This window comes from Nicotiana tabacum, chromosome 14, assembly GCF_000715075.1.
Source record: "Nicotiana tabacum cultivar K326 chromosome 14, ASM71507v2, whole genome shotgun sequence".
NCBI classification, from domain to species: Eukaryota; Viridiplantae; Streptophyta; class Magnoliopsida; order Solanales; family Solanaceae; genus Nicotiana; species Nicotiana tabacum.
Window position 1 is genome coordinate 84724630 of NC_134093.1, and position 23667 is coordinate 84748296.

The 23667-nt window shown below is 39.5% G+C and overlaps 1 protein-coding gene across 1 annotated transcript; it reads left to right on the forward strand.

Annotated features, from left to right (window-relative positions):
* Positions 1-2936: 2936 nt before the first annotated feature.
* LOC107793891 (O-fucosyltransferase 27) lies at positions 2937-10815 on the forward strand. The gene is made up of 10 exons (XM_016616337.2): positions 2937-3445; positions 4322-4406; positions 5083-5153; positions 5231-5319; positions 5666-5909; positions 6576-6688; positions 6763-6853; positions 6952-7080; positions 7542-8092; positions 9653-10815. The coding sequence occupies exons 1-10, from the start codon at positions 3233-3235 to the stop codon at positions 10122-10124; spliced, it is 2058 nt and encodes a 685-aa protein (XP_016471823.1). The 5' UTR covers positions 2937-3232; the 3' UTR covers positions 10125-10815.
* The last annotated feature ends 12852 nt before the right edge of the window (positions 10816-23667 follow it).

The window sequence follows — 23667 nt, forward strand, 5'->3', positions numbered from 1 at the left end:
TCGAGCAACTTCTTCTCTTAACTCTCTGCAATCTTCGGTCTTATGACCGTGAGTACAGTGGTACTTACACATCAAATTAGGATCTATCTGGGCAGGGTCGAACTGCAATGGCCGGGGCCACTTAGTCTCTTTGATGTGCCCTCTGGCTGACACTATTCTTGTAGCGTCCACGTTAAAATTATACTCCGATAATCTCGATGCCTCCCTACTCCGGAGCGACCTATCAAACTCGCTCTTGCTCATCAGGCCCCGGCCACTCGGTCCTCGATCATTTATCTTCTCGTTCATTATCGGGTGGCACCCGGATCTACTTCCCCTCTGATCGCAATGTATGGCTGATATCGATCTCGGACCGGCCTCGACTCCTGATCAATGGTTCTCTTAGACATGTCATCGGTTCTGATGGGGTAAATAGATCCCGAAGGGGCCCCGAGTAGGTCGTCTTCGACCCTGATCTTCGATTGATATCTGTTGGGGACGTCGGCCCAGGTGACTGCTGGGTACTACACCAAGTTTTGCTTTAGCTGTTGAGAGGCCATGGAACATCGTGGGTTGAACCCTTAAGTAAATGCCTGAATGGCCCAATCATCCACAACTGGTGGTAGATCCATCCGTTTCATCTGGAACCTTGACACGAACTCCTTGAGCATCTCATTATCCCTTTGTTTGACCTTGAAAAGGTCTGACTTCCTGGTCTCGACCTTGATGGCACCAGCATGGGCCTTCACGAAAGCATCTGCAAACATAACAAACGAGTCAATAGAATTCTGAGGCAAGTTGTGATACCATATCATTGCTCCCTTGGACAAGGTTTCCCCAAATGTTTTCAGCAACACCAACTCAATTTCGTCGTCTTCCAATTTATTCCCTTTGATCGCACATGTATATGAGGTTACATGCTCATTTGGATCCGTGGTCCCATTATACTTGGAAATGTCGGACATTCGAAACCTTCGTGATCGGCTTTTGTGCCGCGCTCGGGGAGAAAGGCTTATGAATAAGCCTTCTGGAGCCCGTCCCCTTCAATATCAGAGGCGCTCCCGGGATCTGATCGACCCTGGAGTTGTACGTTTCCACTTTCTTGTCATTGGCCTCAATCTTTTTCTCGCATAACTGCACTCGTTTTGTCAATGCTTCGAGCATCTTTATCACCTCAGAAGTTTCTCCGGGCCTGAATTCACCCGGTTCTACGATAATTTATTCACCCCCCGAGTATTTTCCCTGGACTGATCGGGTTCGTTCCTGTTAGGGGCGTGGATTTGGTTTTGCAACTGTGTTTTTGCCGCTTACTGAGCCTGCAATATTTCAAAAATCAACCGCATGCTCACCCCATCACCTTCACCTTCCGGCACCTCTGGAGCCGCTGGCCAGGGTCCCTCGCGAACATTATTTTCTGGATCAGTCGGTAGATTGATATTGATGGCCACCTGTGAGTTAGCATCGACCGGATCGATGTCTGGGACACCATTGGTATCGGCATGAGGCACATCATTACTAGGCATCACATTATTATTCTCACCATAATGGCCTAACTCAACATCAATGTTCAAGTGAGCAGACTGAGAATTTGACATCCTTAGACTAACCAGGAATCTAAACTTCAAAGAACAAGCGTAAAATAGGATGTGTTATGGAGATTCATATCAAATAACCACTATTACCCTTAGCCCCACGGTGATCGCCAAACTGTTTACCTTAAAAAATGAGTAATAATTAAATTTATACGCGGTTTAAAGGATATGTGATTTAATTCAATACGAATAATTAAGAATAACAGGTAAATAAGTTAAAGATAAAATAAATGATCAAACGAATCGCAATGTGATGATCAAGCCTGATCTAAGATTGAACATTGGAATTCGTCCTCGATCGGACCCTCGATTCAAGCTTGGTTGTGAATAAAGAAGAGAACAAATGAAGAACACTTTGAACAATCGCTAGAAGACAAAATAAACTTTTATTGCTTTGATTTGCGTGTCACAATATGCCAAAATAAATAAAACCTTCCCCTTTATATAGTAGGAGAATTTCAGTCCTAGTACAAGTTTAAACAAGGTAATTTTTTTCTTTTTTGGGTAAATTTTGATCCGCAGTTGATATCAGACGGGATTCGCGCTGTAATATCCGGTTGAGGGCGAATATTATGCCTTCATACTCGTCATGCATAACCGTTCTCTGCATTTACCGAGGTCTAGAAATTATACTTGGTTTGGGTCCGTTATTTCACCGTGCCCGATCCTAGATATATCATTCATTCCTCTTGGGTTTCGAGAGGAGGGGTCCTTGGGCCTTGATTATAATTACGTCGAGTCGTGCTTCCCCTTTGTTTTCTCATCGGAGAATCAAAAAAAACTCTGCCCCCGATTTTACCCATACACAATCATATTTTCTGAGGAGTAGATAATCAATCTGGGTCTTGGCCACCGTACTCCGGAAGGTGATCAAGTGCTCCGGCTTCTTCGAGAAACACAACTTAACAATCACCATATCAAAAGTCTTAGCGCATTCCAGCAACAAAGTTCCTCCTCCGTTTCTATCTCCAAAATCGAAAACATCATGCACGCCATCATGCCCCAGCCGACCTCCCAATGTGACCGTTAAAATCTCCTCCCATAATAAGCTTCGCGGTGCACGGTATATCCCGCATAATAGATGAGTAAATCAGATATTTTCTCTTCTATAATTTTTACCATTTACCACTAAATATATTCCGTAAGAGTTGTGTTCCTTTCATCCTTAAATAATAATTTTAAACTTAAACTTAGCAATAATATATTTAGTAAAAATAATTACCTTTTTAATGAGCCTTATATACTACTATATATTTGTACGAATTCCAAAAGGGAAAAGAAGGAGAGAAAGGAATTACTTAAAGCTTCCCACGCGCCATAACTGAGACGGGTTTTTAATTATCATTGAACATTCAACATTTGTAGTAATAAAAACATTACATGCGGCGTTGTCTCTGTCTATCACTCTATCTTGCCTGAATCTTTAGTCTTTGACTTCTCATTTTACTTCTTTTTCCCCATGTACAAGACTACAAGTCCTCAATTATTTCACCTACCACCTAAATCTTTTTACCATTTTTTTCATCATACTTTTAATAATTATATTTCTATCCATGAACAGCCATTATCCTCAAAATTATTTATTCAATCCTGTCTTTTTGTTGTAATTATTTTGCTCTCTTAATTTTCTTTGCACCCCCATTTGTTCTTCGTGCAAGAAGATGAAGTGGGTGTCTCCTAAAAGTGAAGGGAAAATGTTATTCAAGTCTAAATTGAAGTGGGTTGCTTTAGCTGGGCTAGTTCTATCTGCTCTTTCTCTTTTCACACACTTTCTTTTAGCTAAACATACTTATGGGATTATTTCTGAGTACCATTCTTCTGTTACAATCATCTCATGGAGGCCTAAATTCAAGAAATCAGATCTCTCCACTAATGTAATTTGCTTATACCCCTCCAAGATCTCATTTTTATAGCTTGTCTTGCTTTGATTTCTGACATTTTTTTAGCATCAAATTCCTGTTTTAGGCTGCTGCATTTGCTTACTTGAGTTAATGCTGATAATTTAGGGTTCCAATGTAATGTGCTTAAACCCCTCCAAGATCTCATCTTTAGAGCTTCTTGCTTTGGTTATCTTAGCTTCAAATCCTGTATTAGGCTGCTGCATTTGCTTACTTGAGTTAATGGTGCTAAATTTAGTTTCATGATACTTTTTTTTTTAATTCTAAATTTCAGGTCTGTTAATGTAATGTAATGTGCTTAAACCCCTCAAAGATCTCACTTTAATAGATTCTTGATTTAATTTTCCCGCTTATTTTTTCTTAAAAAAACATCAAATGTCTATTTTTGACTGCTGCATTTTGCTTGTTTTAACTAGTTGTAATAAATCTAGTTTCATGTTACTCTGTTTTTTGGGTTCTAATGTTATGTAATGTGGTTAAACGCCTCCAAGATCTCATCTTTAGTTCTTCCTGTTTTCATTTTCGTACTTTTCTTTTTCTTTAAAAGTTCAAATATTTGTATTACACTGTTTCATTTGCTTGTTTGAGTGTTAGGTAATAAATTTAATTTCATGTTACTCTAGTTTTTAGGGAGTCTGCTAATGTATTGTAATGTGCTTAACTCTCTCCAAGATCTCATCTTTAGTTCTACCTGTTTTGATATTTTCCAATTTATTTTTCGTCAGAGACTTCGTATCTCTGTTTTGGACTGATGCATTTTGCTTGCTTGATCTAGTTGTAATAAATAAAGCTTCATGTTTCCCTGTTTACGAGTATTCTTGCTGGCTAATAATGGAATCCTTTTTCATGCAGAATCCATCTAACAGAAGGCTGTGGGCCCCAGTCAGGCGTCTTGAGTCTTTGCATCCTCATGCAAATCCAAGTGGAGATTATGCAGGTTAGATCTTTCTATTAGATGCCTCATAACTTTAATTAAAACCTGAAATGTAAAGATTAAGAAGTCAGTTAGATCAGAGAACTATTGCATTATATCTGCACATCTGTTTTGTACAAGATGTATGTAATCTTTTTCTGTTACCACAAGGAATGTGAACTTAATTTAGTAATTTACAGCATCTTCTGCTAACTGTAAACTCCATAAGTATTTTAACATATCTATAATCCATTCCGATAGTCTTTTCGAAGGGAGCCTTGGCGTAACTGGTGAAGTTGCTGCCATGTGACCAGGAGGTCACGGGTTCAAGCCGTGGAAACAGCCTCTTACAGAAATGCAGGGTAAGGTTGCGTACAATAGAACCTTGTGGTCCTGCCCTTTTCCGGACTCCGCGCATAGCGGGAGCTTTGTACACCGGGATGCCCTTTAGTCTTTTGAAATAAGCCCTGATATTTTTGTGGTGGAAGTTGTTGCATATGCTGCTGAGGCCATTCCTTGTCTGGTGCCAATCCAGATCTGATACCATGCCATCTTCACACTTTATTTTAAATAACCTCTAACGTGCGTTCTAGAATAAAGTAGTTGAACAATACGAACTAGTAACTTTTCTGCAGTGCTCTGTATTTTCTGATGCTTTTTCGACTTGTTACTATTTGTTTCAATCGTGATATTATTGCAGCTCCCGAAATGCAATCAACTGGATTCATCTTTGTCAAGATACGTGGGGGTTTCCATGAGATCAGGAATGCAGTAAGGATACCTCTGGCACATAATAGGCTTGATTTTAAATAGTCCAGTAATTTATTAGGCTTCCATTTGTTTGGTAGATTTCTGATGTTGTTGCTGTTTCGAGACTCCTCAACGCTACCCTGGTCATTCCAGAGATCCAATCAACCACAAGAAGCAAAGGAATAAGGTTCTGTCACTTTTATTAATTCAAGCAAATTAATGCAAAAATTGAATGATAGGATCAACTTTTTTCCCATAATGATGAGACATTTGTATATATCAAAAAAGATGAGACATTGACTCAGCTCTCAACCTTTTTTTTGTTCCCACAAAGATAATTTTACTGATAACCGCATTAAGAGTATGCAGGGCAGAGTGCACTGAATAGCCATTGCATATTATTGATCACAGCTCTCAACTTATGCAGTACACTTTAGGATATTAATGGGATGATAATCTATATCACATGCAACTGAGAAATGGTTAAACTGCCCGATCGATTCATTATACAGTTTGTTATTTTATTTTTGCAGCACTCAGTTCAAGAGTTTTCCCTACCTGTATAATGAGGATCAATTCATAGCAGCATTAGCAAAGGATGTCCAAATCGTAAAAACCCTTCCAAAAAATCTGAAAGGAGCGAGGAGGAAAAAAGAAATTCCTTCATTTAAAGTTCCTCATGGGGCATCTCCATATTATTACCTGCACCACGTTCTCCCTATGTTGACTAAGCACTCTGTAGTTGAGCTTCTTGTTTCTAGTGGTGGATGCTTGCAGGTAACATCTATTACCTTTATTTCAAATAAAATGTCCTTTAATTTTACATGTTTTTAAAGATAAAAACACTAAATTATGATAGTTTTTTGCATTAAATTTTAGAAATGTGGATTATTTTGACAAGAAGTTTTACAAGGACACCCAATTCGATATAGTAGGAGAATTATATTTTTGATAGAGAGGTAGAATCATTTTCATCTCTATTACACAGGCTCTTTGACTGCAACAAAGTTAGACTTGAAACGGAAATATAATGGCGAATCTTTCCTTATCACCTGGCATCTACATATACGTGTACCTCTTGTATCTCCAGTACGTCTCATCTATATATCACTACTCAAAAGAGCAAGTAGTTGTCACATCTCTATAGAAGTATGGAACATAATGCTCCATTGGAAAGAGTGGTGTAATTTGTAGAAGGTTGAGTTCGATTTAAGAGAAAGTGTAGTGTAAATATGTGTCTTCCATTAATCAGGAATGTTTTAGCTGTGGTTGGTGCAGCAAATTTGTTGTTGGAATGCTGCTTGACACTTTGTTGTTCTTTGGAATATCCAGTCCTATTTGTTCATCCTTCTTTTTGATGATCTATGCTTCCAGTTCTCATATTCATTCTAATCATAATGTTCTTCACATTTTGACTATCATGTTTTACTGTGTATGAGTCAGTCTATTCTGCCCCCACATCTTGTTGAGTATCAAAAGCTGAGATGCAGGGTTGCGTTTCATGCCTTACGGTTCAGAGAGGAGGTCCAAAATCTCGCTATTAAAATCTTGAATAGGTAACTTACTAGACCCTATTCCTCATGGAAATGAAGATTATGTTTCATTATGCTTATTTCGTGTGTTCTTACAGACTAAGAGCTTCAGGACAACCATTTATTGCCTATGATCCCGGGATGACTAGAGATGCTTTGGCATATTATGGCTGTGAAGAACTTTTTCAGGTATATTTCAAAATTTTGGAGCGTCAAATGGCAAATCAAGGTTTGGCTTTGTTTGTCGAGCATCTAACGCATGTTATGCCCATATATTTTTCCTCTAGGATGTACATACTGAACTCATCATGCACAGGCGTGCATGGATGATTAAACGAAGACTTCTGAAGGGGAATCTTTCTTCGGATTCAGCAGAAAACTATCGTAATGGCTTGTGTCCACTCATGCCTGAAGAGGTACGTTGCATCCTTGAGTTTAATATAAAATCTTTACACTAAATCTTGCATTTCCAAAAATGAGGACTTGTGACATGCTCCCTGGCAATAGCTTCACCCAATTTTTCTAATGCTTTTCATGTTAATCATCCCTTTTCATACGTTGAAGCTTGTCTATACTTTGTTGTGATGTGCAGCTAACATATTTATTAGAATTTGTTCTTTATGCCTCTGTTTGAACTCATTAAGTTAAGACATAGGAAAGTGTATTTTAAGAAACTTAATTCGAAATAATATTTAGGTATATGTTGAGAAACTTTGTCTACCAGAAACAACCTCTCTACCTTCTCAAGGTAGGGGTAAAGTCTGCTTACACACTACCCTCCCCATACCCCACTTGTGGGATTATACTGCGCTTGTTGTTGTTGTATGTTGAGAAACTTTATTTAAAATAATATTTAATCAAGTGAATTTTCCAACAGGTTGGTATTCTCCTTCGAGCATATGGCTACTCATCCGACACTATCATTTATATATCTGGCGGTGAGGTCTTTGGTGGGTTGAAAAAGTTAATTCCACTGCATGCTATGTTCGAGAATGTTGTTGATAGGACATCCTTGAGCTCAACTATGGAGTGGGATAAAGTATATGGCCGGGAGACAAACCTTGTTGACGAATATTCAATGACTCCACCTTCGGCTAACCTAGACATGAGAACGAAGTCATGGAAGACTTCTGGTCCACGTCCTCGTCCTTTACCACCGCCCCCCGCACGACCGAAGATGTACAATGTTGAAGGTTGGTGGGGTTGGGTAGCTGAGAGTGATAACGAGCCAGAAAGTACTATTGTGGAGTTGAGAACTAATGCTCATCAATTACTGTGGGAAGCAATTGACTATATGGTTTCCATAGAAGCAGATGCATTCATCACTGGATTTGACCGTGATGGTAAAGGAAACCCAAATCTTGCTAGTTTGGTTGCGGGACACAGATTTTATCAGTCTCCTGCATCTAGAACTTATGGTCTGGACAGGTAATGTATTCCAACGCAAACTTTGTTGTTGGTTGCTTATTCTCTCGCTCTGGTCCTGTCTTGTAATTTCCACTCCTTTTTTTTTCCCATGTCTTCCTATTCTCTCCTTAATCAGGACCATGTGGTAAATGGGCTCAAAGTTGGTTCTCCCTCATGACTGAATACAACATCTTAACTACTTCAAAAATACATATTGGGTATTACATTTCAAAACTAAGTCATTTTTGTGGCCGACTTAGAACCCGTTTGGCCAAGCTGCCAAAAACTACTTATTTTTAAAAGTACTTTTGTTCAAAAGTGCTTTTTAACAAAAGTGCTTTTGCAAAGTAGTAGTTTGTGTTTGACCAATTCATTGAGTAGTACTTTTTGCAAGCAAATTGTGTTTGGCCAATCATTCCAAAAAGTACTTTTGAGTATCAAATTACGAAAAAGGACCGTAAATATGATAGCATTAAAAAGAGAAGAAACGTATAGTAAAAAGAGAAAAAGGTTAAATTAATGAGGGATAATTTGAAAAATATAAATTTAATGTAAGTATATTTTTGTCTTGAATAAATTAATTTTCTGCAAGGATATTTTTGTCTTGAATAAATTAATTTTCTGCAAGGATATTTTTGTCTTGAATAAATTAATTTTCTGCTTATGCTTCTTGGAAGAAGCTAGAATTAGAATTTGTAGCTTCTCCTCAAAAACAGAAAAAACTACTACTTCTGTTGCTCAAGCACCTTTTCATTTTGGCCAAACATCTCTAATTATTCAAAAAGTATTTTTTTGACACAAAAAGTTCTTTTTTCTTCCCGGAAGCTTAGCCTAATAGGCTCTTACACTGTAGCTCAACCACAACCATTTGACTAAAGTCAGTGAGTTAAAGTGCAAAATGATGCAACTGAATGTGGATTAATCATTAACCTCTATTGTCCATGTTTCTTTTAATTATATAATAATCTATGATCATTTTTTTTCTTGTACTCAAGATACTAGGAGTATGCTAGTTAATTATACTGTAAACTTACATGGCTTTATTGGGTATTACATGTGAAACTAAGTTACTCTGTGGCTTGACTTACTCTGTAGCTGAACCTGCCACCCTTGCTTGAATTCAGTGGGATAAATTGCAAAATGATGGAATTGTATTTGGATCAATCATTGACCTCCGTCGTCCACGTTTCTTCAAATTTGTTATCTGTGGTCGTTTTTTTCTTGTACTCAAGATACTAGGATTATGCTAGTTCTAGTGAACCGCAGCTCTACATGGCTTTATTGACTCTAATTTCTTGTCCCATCGTACATTAAAATAAAGGATGTATGCGTAACGGAAGATAGTGGTGATAAGACAGGGCAATATAAAACATGACTGGCACTAAGGTCTGTGTTAGTTGATCGTGTAGTTGCTTGTTGACCAATTTGTGTGTTTTTGCTGCTAATTTACCTGCATATCAAATTTGCCTTCACAATTTGGAGAATTTTGGATTGTAGCAGAAATAGGACTACCTAGATATTAGAACATGAACATATACTTATTAACAGGTTTGTTATTTCTTGTTATCTGAATTAATGCAGGAAGGAAATTGCAAAACTTTTTGAAGAGATTCGTGACAGTCTGTATCAACCCAACCGTACCTGGATAACATCACTGCACAAGCAATTAAGAAGAAGTTTAACAGATGGATTGTTGGAAGAATCCAAGAAATCCAAACCGCTGTCTTTTCTTTCATTTCCAGTTCCGGAATGTTCTTGCATGGTGGATGATTCTACCAAGAGACCGGTCAACGCTTCAAGTAGTCCTTTGCCACATTCTGAAATTCCGGTTTTTCTTGGACAAGTAGACCAATGCCCTGCTTGGATGAATGGCCCCACTTCTTCTCAGTTGAGGGAGGAAACTGAAGAGGACAACGAGAAAGATGATTCCGCCTCTTTAGGGCTGTTCTTTGGGCTGAGTAATGGTAATCAAGAAGGTGAAATTGGAGACGCGAGCAACAAAGAAGAAGCTCTAGTGGAGGATCAAGAAGAGCTTGAAGGGGGTGAAAGATGAGATTAGAGAATTAAGTTATCAGAAAAGGAAAGGACGACTTCGCTAACTGCATCGGATTCTTTTTAACAACACATGCAGAATAGGGAAGCTCGTACGACTTGAGGTAAGCTTAGCAAGACAAAAAGATGCTGCAACTGACATAACTGATTGTTGGAAATCCAATTTTGGCGGAGGGATAGTTGTAATTTAGGATGGCACTTGATATTTGATCAGGTGGCTAAAAAATGGCAGCATGTGGTATAAAGTATTTCACAATTGCGTAGAGCTAGTTAAGGGAGACGTTAAGCTCTATGCGCTGATAGTGAAGAATATTTACGCAATCCCTTCATTCAATGTTACAGTGGGAGAAAAAAAGTGAGTTGAAATATGCCCTGAAACACAGCCACAATTGAGATGGGGTCTTGTATGACTCAGAAGTTGCAACTAATCTGATGCTTATTGTTCACTCCAGAGTAGTTAGTACTAACTGGATGCACAGTTGTGCTGCCTTGTTTATTAGTAATTCTTGACCTAATCTAGAGTAGGATGAGAATAAAGATTGTAGTAAGTTTTTATTCATGATGTTCTTTTTGTACGACTTTTTTCAAGGTCCTATATCTTGGGACTTATTAGCATAGAACCATGTTATCCAATCAAATTTAGCGACTTTACCAGTTAATACACCCTTTCTAAGTTTTTTGTATTTTGTTCAAACTTAGCTGGAAATTAATAGTAGACAATGCATTCCATTATTCTACCCATAATGCGAGGGAAGCATAATAATAATATAAACAAATAAGCAGTGTAGAAATATTAACAGTGATATAGTACTAACCATATAAAAAAAAACTCATCTATTTGTTGAGCACATATATTTGAAAAGGGGGCTTGAGCTCCAGTTATGTATATACTATAAATAAGAGAAAGTAAATGACATTGGACAAGTTGGAAGTTAGAGATTACTATTCCATCCAATTTCAATTTGTGCCTTACTTTACTTTTTAATTTGTCTTAACAAAAAAGCCATCTTTCCATGTTTAGTACTCCCTCTATTAGCCCCTCGGTTTGATTGATCGAACATGGCATGGGCGTGACGAGGGATTTACATGATGGACCTCGACACGACCCTATGATGGCTGTTGCATCATGTTGGCAAGACTGCCCGATGTGGGCAAGTGTTGATGGGCATGGATTGTGGCATGACGACATGTGGCTTAGGTGCCAAGGCATGACAAGACCATGACAAGGTAAAGGCAACAGGTAGCAAAAGCATAGCAAGGGCTGCACACTGGCATGATGGGAAGGCATGGCACAAGTTGGCCTGTTGGCGCCAAAATGTGAAGGTTGCGCCCATGTGCCGCGCTCATGCATGCAGTTGGGCGGTTACTTAATTTTCAACAAAGTGGGCTATGTGGGTTTTGGGCGGTTGCCTTGTAAAATTCGAATTGATTCGAAATCCTTTGCAGTTGGGATGTCAACTGCTAGTTTAGGATAAGGCAGCATGTGCCAAACGTGTATCAAATTCGTGTGCCTATATATATTGGCATGACAGACTTGTCAAATGCAGTGAGTGTTGTTATCTTTTGGTTAACTATTGTAAAACTGATTTCATGGTTCTTTGTAGCACGAGTTATAATAGAAAGTTGAGAAGTGATTCCTGTAACTATGTGCCTTGTCTGATTTTTATATGCCTTTTATATTGTAAGTGTCAAACCAAAACGTGAGGGAAAAAGGAAGAAGGATGAGTCATTGTGTGTGTGACTGTCGTGCAGTGTCAAAACGAAAAGAATTGACCCTGTAACAACTGGTATCAGAGCAACGTGGGGAAGATCTTGGAATAACATGGCTGGAAATGCAGAACACACCAAAATAAAGATTCCTGAGCCAAAGGCATTTGATGGCGTGAGAGGCGCCAAAGAACTGGAAAACTTCTTATGGGACTTGGAGCATTATTTCTCTACTGCTCACGTTTCAGAAAAGGACAAACTGACAATGGTGGTGTGATATTTTAGAGGAGATGCTGTGCTGTGGAGGCGTACAAAAAATGCAGACGATGAAATTACTGGTAGACCCAAGGTTGATACTTGGGAAAAACTTCATGACGCATTGAGGAACAAGTTCTTACCGAGCAACTCGTCTTGGGTTGCTAGGGATCGTTTGAAGCAGTTGAAACAGACCAGTTCTATTCAGGACTATGTGAAGGATTTCTCATCCTTGTTGTTGGACATCCAAAACATGTTCGACGAGGAAAATTGCATAATTTTATTTTCGGAATATAAGGATAGGCACAAAATAAAATTCATAGGCAGAAAGTAAAAGATCTACCTAGTGAATTGCAACATCGGACACATTGGTGGATTTTCACTCAACCAGTCTAACTTCTGATCCTGCTCCTTCTTCTAAGCCTAAGAAAAAGGAGAAGAGTAAGGCCTGTAAGAAAGACAATAAGAAGCAAGAGGGAAATGACAAAGGCAAAGGAAAGATGGATGCTTCTTCGTAAAAAACAAACAGGCCAACATGTGGTGAAAAGGTTTGCTGGACATGTCAAAAACCTGGACATCATGCACGAAAATATCCCAATCAAGTAAAGATAAATGCTCTTTTTGCTGAAGAGGAGAAACAGGGAAAGGGACAGAAAGTTGCTGCTTATGTGAATTCATTGCGATTATTTAACACATTGGCTTGCATAACTGTGGCGGATAATGAAGAAAATGCTGCCAATGAAGAAGTTGCATACGTGAATTCTATGGGGGATGATGTGTCTGATGCTTATTCCATGTTAATGTATGTGGATTTGAAAATTGGAAACAAAAGTATCGTGACCATGGTTGATACCGGAGTCACACACACCTTTGTTGCCTCCAGAATTGTTCAAGAGTATGGACTGCAAGTAACAAAGTGTCCGGCGAAGATGAATGTTGTAAACTCAAAGGCACAACCTGGTTATGGGATGTCGCTGGATTTTCCGATGATATTAGGCCATTGGTCTTGAAAGTTCAACATGACAATGTGCCATTGGATGATTTCAATGTGTTGTTGGGAATTGATTTTCTAAAAAAGAACAAAGTTGCTCCAATTCCTCATTTGGATAAACTTATGTTCACGGGGGAGGCAAACCTCGGATTTTTGAAAGGTATTCGACCTTACGGAGATGAAAGAAAGAACGTTGAAATAACTGCTTTGATTTCTTCCATTGCATTTGAGAAAGGCTTGAAGAGGGGTGAGGAAACATAACTCGCCTCACTCGTTGAAGTCAAGCTAGATGTGCAGATCAAGGTCCCAGATTGTGTTGCAGATTTGCTGAAGGGATTCAAAGATGTGATGTCATCAGAATTGCCAAGGGAGTTACCCCCGAGGAGAAAAATTGATCAAAGGATTGAACTTATTCCTGGATCACTACCGCCTACGCGGCCTCCTTACCGCATGTCGTCTATGGAACTGACTGTATTGAGAAAGCAATTGTCTGAGTTGCTTGACGCTGGGTTGATTCAACTATCGAAGGCTCCATATGGTACTCCTGGTTTATTCTAGAAAAAGAAGGATGGTACGTTGCGGATGTGTGTTGACTATAGGGCGCTGAATAAAGTGACTGTCAAAAACAAGTACCCGGTCCCTTTGATTCAAGATCTGCTGTACATGCTCTCGAAGGCTAGTTATTTTACTAAGTTAGACCTAAAGTCAGGATTGAATAATGTTCTGTAATTTAATGAATAATGTTCTTTACGAGTAGCTTGATGACTTTGCAGTTGTTTATTTAGACGACATAGTCATCTATAGCCGGACCCTTGACGATCATTTGTCTCACTTATAAAAAATGTTGGAAAGACTTAGAGCATATCCACACTATGTCAAGATGGAGAAATGTGAATTTGCAAGTCACGAAATAAAGTTTCTAGGTTATTTGATCAGTGAAAACGAAGTGCAGATTCACCCAAAGAAGGTGCAAGCAATAGTTGATTGACAAGCACCAAGCATGATAAAGAAACTAAGATCATTTTTAGGCTTGTCAAATTATTCCTGAAAGTTTATTGCAGGCTATTCAAAAAGGGTTGCTCCTTTGACTGCCTTGCTAAAAAACAATGTCAAATGGGTTTGGTCGGATTCGTATGACAAGGCTTTCAATGCATTGAAGAAGGCCATTGCATCCGAACCATTCTTGAAGCTGGCAGATTTTGACTTTCCATTTGAAATACACAATGATGCTTAAAATTATGCTGTTGGCGGTGTGTTGGTCTAGGAGGATTAGCCGGTTACATTTGAAAGCAAAAAGTTAAACGCTGCAGAGCAACGTTATTCTGCACATGAGAAAGAGATGGTTGCAATAATTCATTGTATTCAAGTTTGAAGAGTCTATTTGCTGGGAACAAAATTCGTGGTGCGAACGGACAACGTGGCTAATGCATACTTCAGAACTCAATAGAAATTGAATCCAAAGCAGGCCCTGTGTCAAGAGGTCTTGGCTGAATATGACTTCATATGGGTACACAAACCTGGAAAACAAAATCAGGTGGCCGATGTACTGAGTCGCAAAGAGGTATTTGCTACAACTTATTCGCTCACTCGAATTGAATTTGAGTTTTTGGATACAGTCAAGTTATGTGCTGCGAATGATCCATTATATGTGAAAGTAATGGATCTAGTGAAAGGCAGTACAATTAGGCGGTATTGGATCTAGGATGATCTGCTGCACTTTAGGGGGGAGGGATTGCGATTCCTCAAGGTGTTGGATTGCGTCGTTCACTTCTAAAGGAAACACATAATACTCCTTACATTGGTCATCCGAGTGTTGAAAGGATGTTTGCGTTGCTGTCTAGAAATTATTCTTGGCTGAAAATGGAAGATGGCATTGAGACCTATGTGAAAACTTGTCTAGTATGCCAACTTGACAAGACTCAAAGAAGAGAGAAACTGGTTTGCTGTAGCCTCTATCGGTTTCGGAGTGTCCGTGGGCTTCCGTTTCTATGGAATTTATCAGCGAACTTCCAAAAGTTGATGGCAAAACATCAATTATGGTGGTGGTAGACAAGGTTCTCAAAGTATGGGATTTTTGTTGCTGCTCCAACCATTTGTTTTTCTGAGGTAGCTGCTGAGTTATTCTAAAAGTATGTTGTGAAACACTTTGGGGCTCTAAGGGATATAGTGAGTGATCAGGATCCGAGATTTATAGGCCGATTTTGGACTGCCTTGTTCAAATTCATGGGGACTAATTTTAAATTCTTTACTGCAAATCACTCGCAAACCGATAGGTAGACCGAACGTATCAATCATCTACTTGATGAGTACTTGAGTTATTATGTGATTGCTAACCAATGAAACTGGGTTGAGTAATTAGACAATACACAATTTTTCTACAACTTGCACAAATCTTCGGCAACTAAAATGAGTCCTTTTGAGATAGTGTTGGGAAGACAACCTGACACATCGTTGGAAGTTGCTCAGATGAAATCAAGGGACAAGTGTCATACTGCTTATAGATATGCTCGCAAAAAGCAAGAGTTGCTGGTTGAGGCACAAGACAACTTGAGAAGAGCGACTAAAAAGATGAAGAAGTATGTCGACAGAAACATGCAGACTTTGGAATTCAATGTTGGAGATAAGGTGTTGTTGAAGCTTACTCTGCAGATTTGGAAGAAAATCAGTAGCAAGACGTGTCATAATGGGAAGATTCCAAAGTATGACGGCCCATTTGAAGTTGTAAAGAAGGTGGGTGAAGTATGATACCGGTTGAATCTGCCGGAATGTCTCAAAATGCACCCAACTTTTCATGTGAGTTTCCTGAAACTGTTTCATGAAGATGCTGAGGATCCAACAAGGGTGGTGTCAAAATGTGCTCCTCCAGTAGAGCGTAAGCAATATGACGAGACTATTGAGAGAATTTTGGATCAACATATGCTGGTCAAAGCAAAAATGAACATACAGATAGAGTTCTTGGTTCAATGGACAGGGAAACAAGAGTGTGATGCAACTTGGGAGAAAGGGTCGTCTCTATGGCAATTTAAAGATCAAATCAAGGCATGTCTGGATTTTGCGATGGTTCGAGGGCATGAGTATATTCATATGATGTATTGTGACTTGTGTGTATCGCCGGTTTCGATTTTCGGGTGATTCGGTATTGATTTGGAAGAATAATTCTCATCCTAGAAGCTTTTAGTTGGAAGAGTTGACCAAGTTTGACTTTTGTATATTTGACCCCAGATCAAAGTTTTGATGGTTCCGTTAGGTCCGGATGGTGCTTTTGGACTTGGGTATATTCCGGATTTGCATTTGGATATTTCTAGAAGGTTTCGGCACTATTTGGCGAACGTTGACAATTTGAAGATTTGGAAAGTTCATAGGTTTGAATGAGAGTTGACTTCGATGTTATTGGGTTCGAATTATTATTCTGAGAGTTGGAATAGGTTTGATATGTCATTTGTAACTTGTATGCAAGATTTGGGTTCTTTCCGGATTGATTGGGCTTGATTCGGATGCTTGGTTCGAAGTTTGAAGTTTATGAACTTAAGAGATTGATCTTGATTGATGATTCATGGTTTTGATGTTTTTATGTAGGATTTAAGGCCTTGAATATGTCCGTATTATGTTTTGGGACTTATTGGTATGTTCATATGGGGTTCCGAGGGGCTCGAGTGAGTTTCAGATAGGTTTGGGTTGTGTTGTGCTCGTTTTTGATGTTTTGACATTGCTTTTTAAGCATAAATGGTAACACATAAGCAAATAAGCTCCAATTTATGTTTTTATTGAAGCTTTAGATCCGTATCTTAATTACAGGTCCATAACAAAAAGAATCGTCGAATTTGGGCATCGTATGAGGGAGTTATGCTCATTTTAGCGTCGGAGAAGAGAGCTGGTGATGGTGCTTCGCAGATGCGACATTGGGTCTGCATCTGTGACCCTGTAGGTGTGAAACTTGGTCCGCAAAAGAGGAAATGACAGCTAGAAATGCGCAGGTGTGACCTTTTGGGCTCAAAAGCGGAAATGCCAATGTATAAAAAAAATCAGACTGTGTTCTTTTGGTATTTTGAGCATTTTTTGAGTTCTAGAGATCCGATTGAGGTGAATTTCACGGAGTTCTTCTTGTATTTTCATGAGGTTCAGTATCTAATCTCAATTTTTGTATTTTAACATGATTCCATGAGTTCATTTGTGAATTAATCCATATTTTGATTGGAGAATTAGGGGTTTTTATCAAAAACATTTTTAAAGAGAATAATTGGGTTTTGAACATCGATTCAGAGTCAGAATTGGATGAAATTAGTTTGTTTAGACTTGTAATTGAATGGTTTATCATAATTTATGAGTTTTATCGGGTTCAGAGGTGTGGGTCCGGGTTGACATTTTGGGTTGACTTTGAGTTTTGATTAAAGATTCAACCTTTATCGATTGGGTTTGTTTCCTTTGGCATTATTTGATATTTTTGAGTTGCTTTTGGCTAGTTTCGAGCCTTTATGTAACGACTAGACCGGTTACTTTGGCTAGCGCATCGCTCGACCGTTTAAGGCCTTGAGTAGCTTCACTTCATGTATATGACTCATACGTGGGGTCGGAATTAGATTTCGGGAAGTTCGGAGTTGATTCGGGTGGAAAATTCTCAATTCGGAAGCTTTAAGTTGGAAGAGTTGACTAAGGTTTGAATTTTGCGTAAACGACCTAGGAATTGGGATTTTAAGGTTCCAATAGGTTCGTATGATGATTTCGGACTTGGGCGTCTGTTCGGGTTAAGTATCGAGTGGTCCGGGAGAATTTCGATGCGTATTATGGAAAGTTGGCATTTTGAAAGTTTAAGAATTTCCTAAGATTGGTTTGAAGTGGACTTTGGCATTATATATGTCCGTTTGGGATTTCGAGCCTTGGAATGTGTTCGTATCATGATTTGTGACTTGTACGTAAAATTTGGCGTCATTCCGAAATGTTTAAGTATGATTCAAACGCGTTCATGGAAAATTGGTGGAATTTTGGGATTTTGAAGAAAAACATAGAATTGGTATTTTTAGATTTTAATCACGAAATTGGATATGGAATTAGGAATAAATTATATATTTGAGTTCGTGGTATTATGGGTAATGTTTATCTTTGAAAATATTCGGAATCTGGGCACGTTGGCCCGATGGTTGACTTTTTTGACTTTTCGAGCGAAGTTGGGAATTATCATAAATTGATTAATTATGAGTATTAGAGTATATTGTTTTATTGGTTTGCTCGTTATTTGACTAGTTTCGGATCGATTTGCATCAATTTGAGGTGTTAGAGAGGCGTTGGAGCCAGTTATAGAACTTCGGAGCGAGGTAAGTCTCCTGTCTAACCTTGTAGGGGGAATTTACCCCGTAGGTGTTATATTTCTTATGTGCTACATGTTGTGGGAGCTACACACGTATGAGGTGATAAGTGTCCATGCGTATGCTAGGATTTCTAATCATGTTCGAATAGACTTAGACTCACGTCATGCTTAAATTGTGCTATTTGAGTTATTCGTTCCTATTTATATGCTTTAATTTACATTTAGCATGAGACTAGACTCGTGTAGAGTATCAGACTTGCTATTTTAGATACATGACGGGCTACTTTATTAGCCATAGAAATTGTACTTCCCTTACGGATTTCTCCCGCGTTGTGCGTACTCATCAGAAAGTTTTCCTTGAATCTCATAACTCACACGTATATTCGTGAGTGGGGTCAAAGACTCATAAAAGCTTCATATTCTAATGGGATCGGGACGAACGCCTTAGCAACACTCTTATGGGATTGGTCCATTCTCCTCGACAGTATCATATATCACACTCTTATGGATCGGGCCGTTCGCCTCGGCTGGATATTATAACACACTCTTATGCGATCAGGCCATTCGCCTCGGCAAGATATTACAACACACTCTTTTGGGATTGGGCCGTTTGCCTTGGCAGTATCATGTATCACACTCTTGTGGGATCGGGACGTTCGCCTCGGCATGATATTGTAACACACTCTTATGGGATCGGGCCGTTCACCTCGGTAGTTCTATAAAACACTCTTATGGGATCGGGCCGCTCAACTCGGTAGAATCATGAAATACTTGATAAGGAGTCCGCATACTCATGAGTTTCCTGACTTGAGATGTGACCGCTGATTTGGTATTGACCATTATGTATTCCATTTGAGGAGGTATCCTATAATTGAGGACTTTGTGTTCTTTGTCAGCTGTAGACCATATTAGTTGCCTATATTTGTACTTATTGTTTACTTACCATGTTTCATACTTGTCTACTTTATTATATTTGATTTACTGTACCACTAGTAAGTGTCAATATTGATCCCTCGTCATTACCATTTCGGGGTTAGGCTAGATACTTATTAGGTACGTGTTGATTTACGTACTCATGCTGCACTTCTGCACTAAATATGCAGGATCTGGTAGGTTCATTTGGTGGTCATTTGGGCGCGTAGGCGCAGCTGCCGAGGGGACTTTATTCTAGACATATGTTCTATTGTTATTGTATTTCCTAGTAGATGCTCATGCACTTATGACACTGGATTTTGGGATATTCTAGTTGCTGTTTATGGAATTGCACAATATTTTATTCTTATATCTTACTATATATGTACTTATGATTTCAAAGTAATAAAATAAACAATTATTTAGATGTTTCACTATTGGCTTGCTTAACGGCGACGTTGGGCGCCATCACAACCTATAGTGGATTTTGGGTCGTGACAGCTTGGTATCAGAGCACTAGGTTCATTTGGGTCTTACGAGTCATGAGCAAGTCTAGTAGAGTCTTGCGGATCCGTACATAGACGTCTGTACTTATCTTCTAGAGGCTACATGGCTGTTAGGAGAACTTCCCTTCCTTGATTCTTCATCATGTGATTTGATTTCGTTGAAGCTTATGCCTTCGGTTACTTCTTACTCATTTGTACGTGACGTTAGGCATTTGTTATCAGTTGAGCACCGACGAGTGGTGAAGATGCTACAGATGCAGTGCAGGATTTGTTTTCCCTGAGAATGTGGGCGGAACATTATCGTCGCCTTGTGGAGGAGTATTTTGTCATTTCAACCCGGTGTCGGTGTTGCCTACGGTCGAGATGGATATTTCCAAATTTGGTGGAATTTCCTGTTAATATTATGGTGTCACCGTCCTTGATTGAATGCATTGAGACTCATCGACATGTTAGTCTTCATTTGGTTTCCTCTAAGCACGGTGTTGTGAGATGGAACCTGAGAGGAAGTTATTAGTGATGGCTGTGTATTGTGACTTCAGGATCAAATAAGCGTTTCCAGTGTTGATGGTTTGAGGGCGATGATCTCTTAGGTGGTTTCTGTGCTTAGGAGTTTTGAATGTGGTGAGAAAGGCTTGATTCGAATATAGGAAACATGTGAGTATTCGATTATTGTTTTGGATGCAATACGACTTTGAGTTTCAAACACATTGTTGGACCTTCGGGTGATGTTAATGAATGAAAGGATTCTTACGACTGGCAAATCAGTGTGGACCCAAGGAGATTAATTGATTTCATGATGGATGTAACTATAACAATGATGTTGGAAGAGGTCGATATGAGGTTACACAGGTGGGCTATCTCTAGTGAGCAGGTTAGTAGTTGCGTGGTTTTGAGGAGGTTCCTACGAAGAGTTTTACTTTCCGCCAATATAGGATGGATGTATTGCGATGTGAGCTTGAATCAATCGAAGAAGACGCTTTGAACACTAGGAGATTGAGCATGCGATGATGACAGATAATTCAGGATGTGTTATGATTGGTGCAACAAGAGCTTGCGAGAGGTTTGCCGAGTAACTATGTGGGATCATGGTAAATGGGAAGAAGAAGTCATTGTGGAGTCTGGATCTATGTGTTTGTAGAGTAAAGCTAAGTGGGGGAGTCCACCGTCTACAATTGAGTAATGTGGTTGTGTGCCTGTGCAATGTTTGATCATCGGTACACCGTTGGATCAATAGAAACTAAGGGAAGAGAACATCAGTGGTAATTCGAGCAAGGGATTTTATGGGTTGTGCTATACATTTCACCTTATTGATTCATGTGAAAATGTTGGGGATGACTCAGAATTTATGCTTCTTGTGGATGTGATGTACAACGAAAAGAATTCATCCGGTTTCTTCTTTGGGAATGCTCATATGCTAACAGAGCACTATAGTTTGGTTATATATTCAAGACCAGGTCAGAGTGGGTGACTCTCAACAATGGTTCTAGTGGGTTCAAGAAGTTAAGTGCGGTGTTCAAGGATTTTTGGTTCGTTATGTGGTTGAGGATTCAGTTTTTTTGGCAGAGTGTGATGGGTACTTGGAGAATTTCTATGTTATCATCGGGTATGCGGTGCGGTGTTAGGAAGATGGAAAGAAAATAGTTTCGGATTCGCAGGAGGTCTTCCAGAATGGGTGTATCAGTTGGAGATACTATTGAGTGCACAAGGAGGGTATGAGATGACTTATGGGTATTGAGACGAGGCGGTCTTGTGATTTTGGTCACTCGAGATGAGTGTTGTTTGAGGTCCATTAAGTGTTTGAAAAGAACTATTATTTCAAAAGGCAAGTCAAGAGTAAATTGGAAGAAGTCGAGTCAGTTAGTAATGGTTTGAATCAACGTGGTTATGGAAATGATCGGTTCCTTCGGTGTGTTAAGCTATGCAGGTGATTCGTGATTGTATATGCGGGCTTGACATCCGTCTTGATTCGATTGATTTGGAGGTATTTGATTCTGATGGCTTGGTTATGTGTGAATGGATCCCGGAAGAGTTATGGCGGTTTAGACCTCGACTTGAGGTTTGCATTTTCTACGGTTATGGGAAGTTGGTTATGGGTGGCGATGCTTCTGCTGAGATGAGTTAAGTGAAAGGTTTTGAGCCGATGAAGTGTTAACTTTACTGACGGTTTAGGAGATTATGATGAAATTCTTGTACTCTCGAGTAGCAGCATGATATCTGCAGTGAGAGGTATGGAGATTGGAAGTTGAGAATAAGGGTTGCGGTTCGATTTTGCTAAGAATGTCACGAGCTCGAAGGAGCAGGGGAGGATTTCAGATTTTCGGAGTATGGTTGCACTATTTTCGGGCAGCCTGAAGATGGTCTGTTTGTGGAAGAGGTGTTGGGTATTGAAATGCGGACTCTTGGCTAGCACTATAGAAATAGCACGGTCGATGGCCATTAAAGTTTAGATTTTACTACCTGGTGCGTAAGGTTGTGAGAGTATATCCCACAGGAAGATCATATAAGTGTGACGTGTTAGTCATTCGATTGTTAGAGATTAAATTAGCTAGGGAGATTTTGGTACTGTCATTGATGGGAAAGGTTATGACTTAGAGGCGCTCTATTTCTCGGTTGCAGACTGTGGAAGTTTGTTCCAGATTTGATGGTTGATCGTATGTGTCATACATATGGTCATTGTGGATTTTGAAAGGTGATTGGCTCAGTATGGGATGATCGGAATCGGCTTGAGGTCAGTTAGTATATCTACTGTGAGTATATGCTTTATATCCAGTCGGATGTGTTCATTTAGCATAACATTGCTTATGGAGGAGTCTTTGGGCGTTGGATGTTATTTATGTCGTCAGCTATTCTATGTAATACTCTATTATGCCACGTGGGTTGTGAGACAACTTGATTATTCACACGTGTATTGTGACCCTATGTAGCATGTGGAGTTATATGAGCAAGATGTCTCTTGTGATGCAGGTCGTTATGGTACCTTAGTCGTGCTTGGCATTTTGTAGCGCATGACGCTATCTGTCTCCCCAGGGTTGTATTTATGCACTTGGCGACCTTATGGTCGATATTCAGATATTTTGTAGGTATGAGCATTATGGCTTGATGTGTATTTAATTATTTATTGTTATGTGTGGATCGGGTGGCACGCCGCCACGGGTATGTTGTTTGGATCGGGTTGTATGCCGCAACACTGTCATATTTGGATCGGGTTGCATGCCGTAACAATGACATGTTCGGTACAGTTCTTTATATTTATTTGTGTTCCTTGTTTCTTATTCTCTAAGGTAGGTTCATATCATCTAATTGGCCATTTTATTCGTTACGCAGACTGGATAGTTCTTTGACAGAGTTCGTTCTTCCTTATGGGTCATATTTGAGTTATGGCTTGCTGGCGCATTGATGGTCCCGTATGACATTTTAGACAGTGTTTGAGGTGGATTATTTCCCAAGCAGCCGGTACCGGGTGAGACGAGGTTATTATGCGATCGCGAAAGGACTCACTTGATCGCGTAGGGTAAATTTTGAGGCTGGGGTTTATTGCTTCTACGCTCGCAAATTTTGGCTCGCGTTCGCGTAGGCTTGTCTGGTTAACCTTCGCCATCGCAAGATGTTTATCGTGTTCGCATAAGAGGATTTCTGGGCAATGTCTGTGTGGCCTTCGCGATCGCGTGGGATTTTTCGCGATCGCGTAGAAGGGAGGTCTGTGCAGAATATAAGTTAGCAAAAATGGGATTTGCTCATTTCATCTCATTTTCTCTCTTGGAGCCGACTTTGGGGCGATTTTGGAGAGCTATTTCATCCACCTGTCGGGGGTAAGTGTTTCTAAACTACTTTTGATTGTATTTTATGAACACATGGATTTTTAACATGAAAA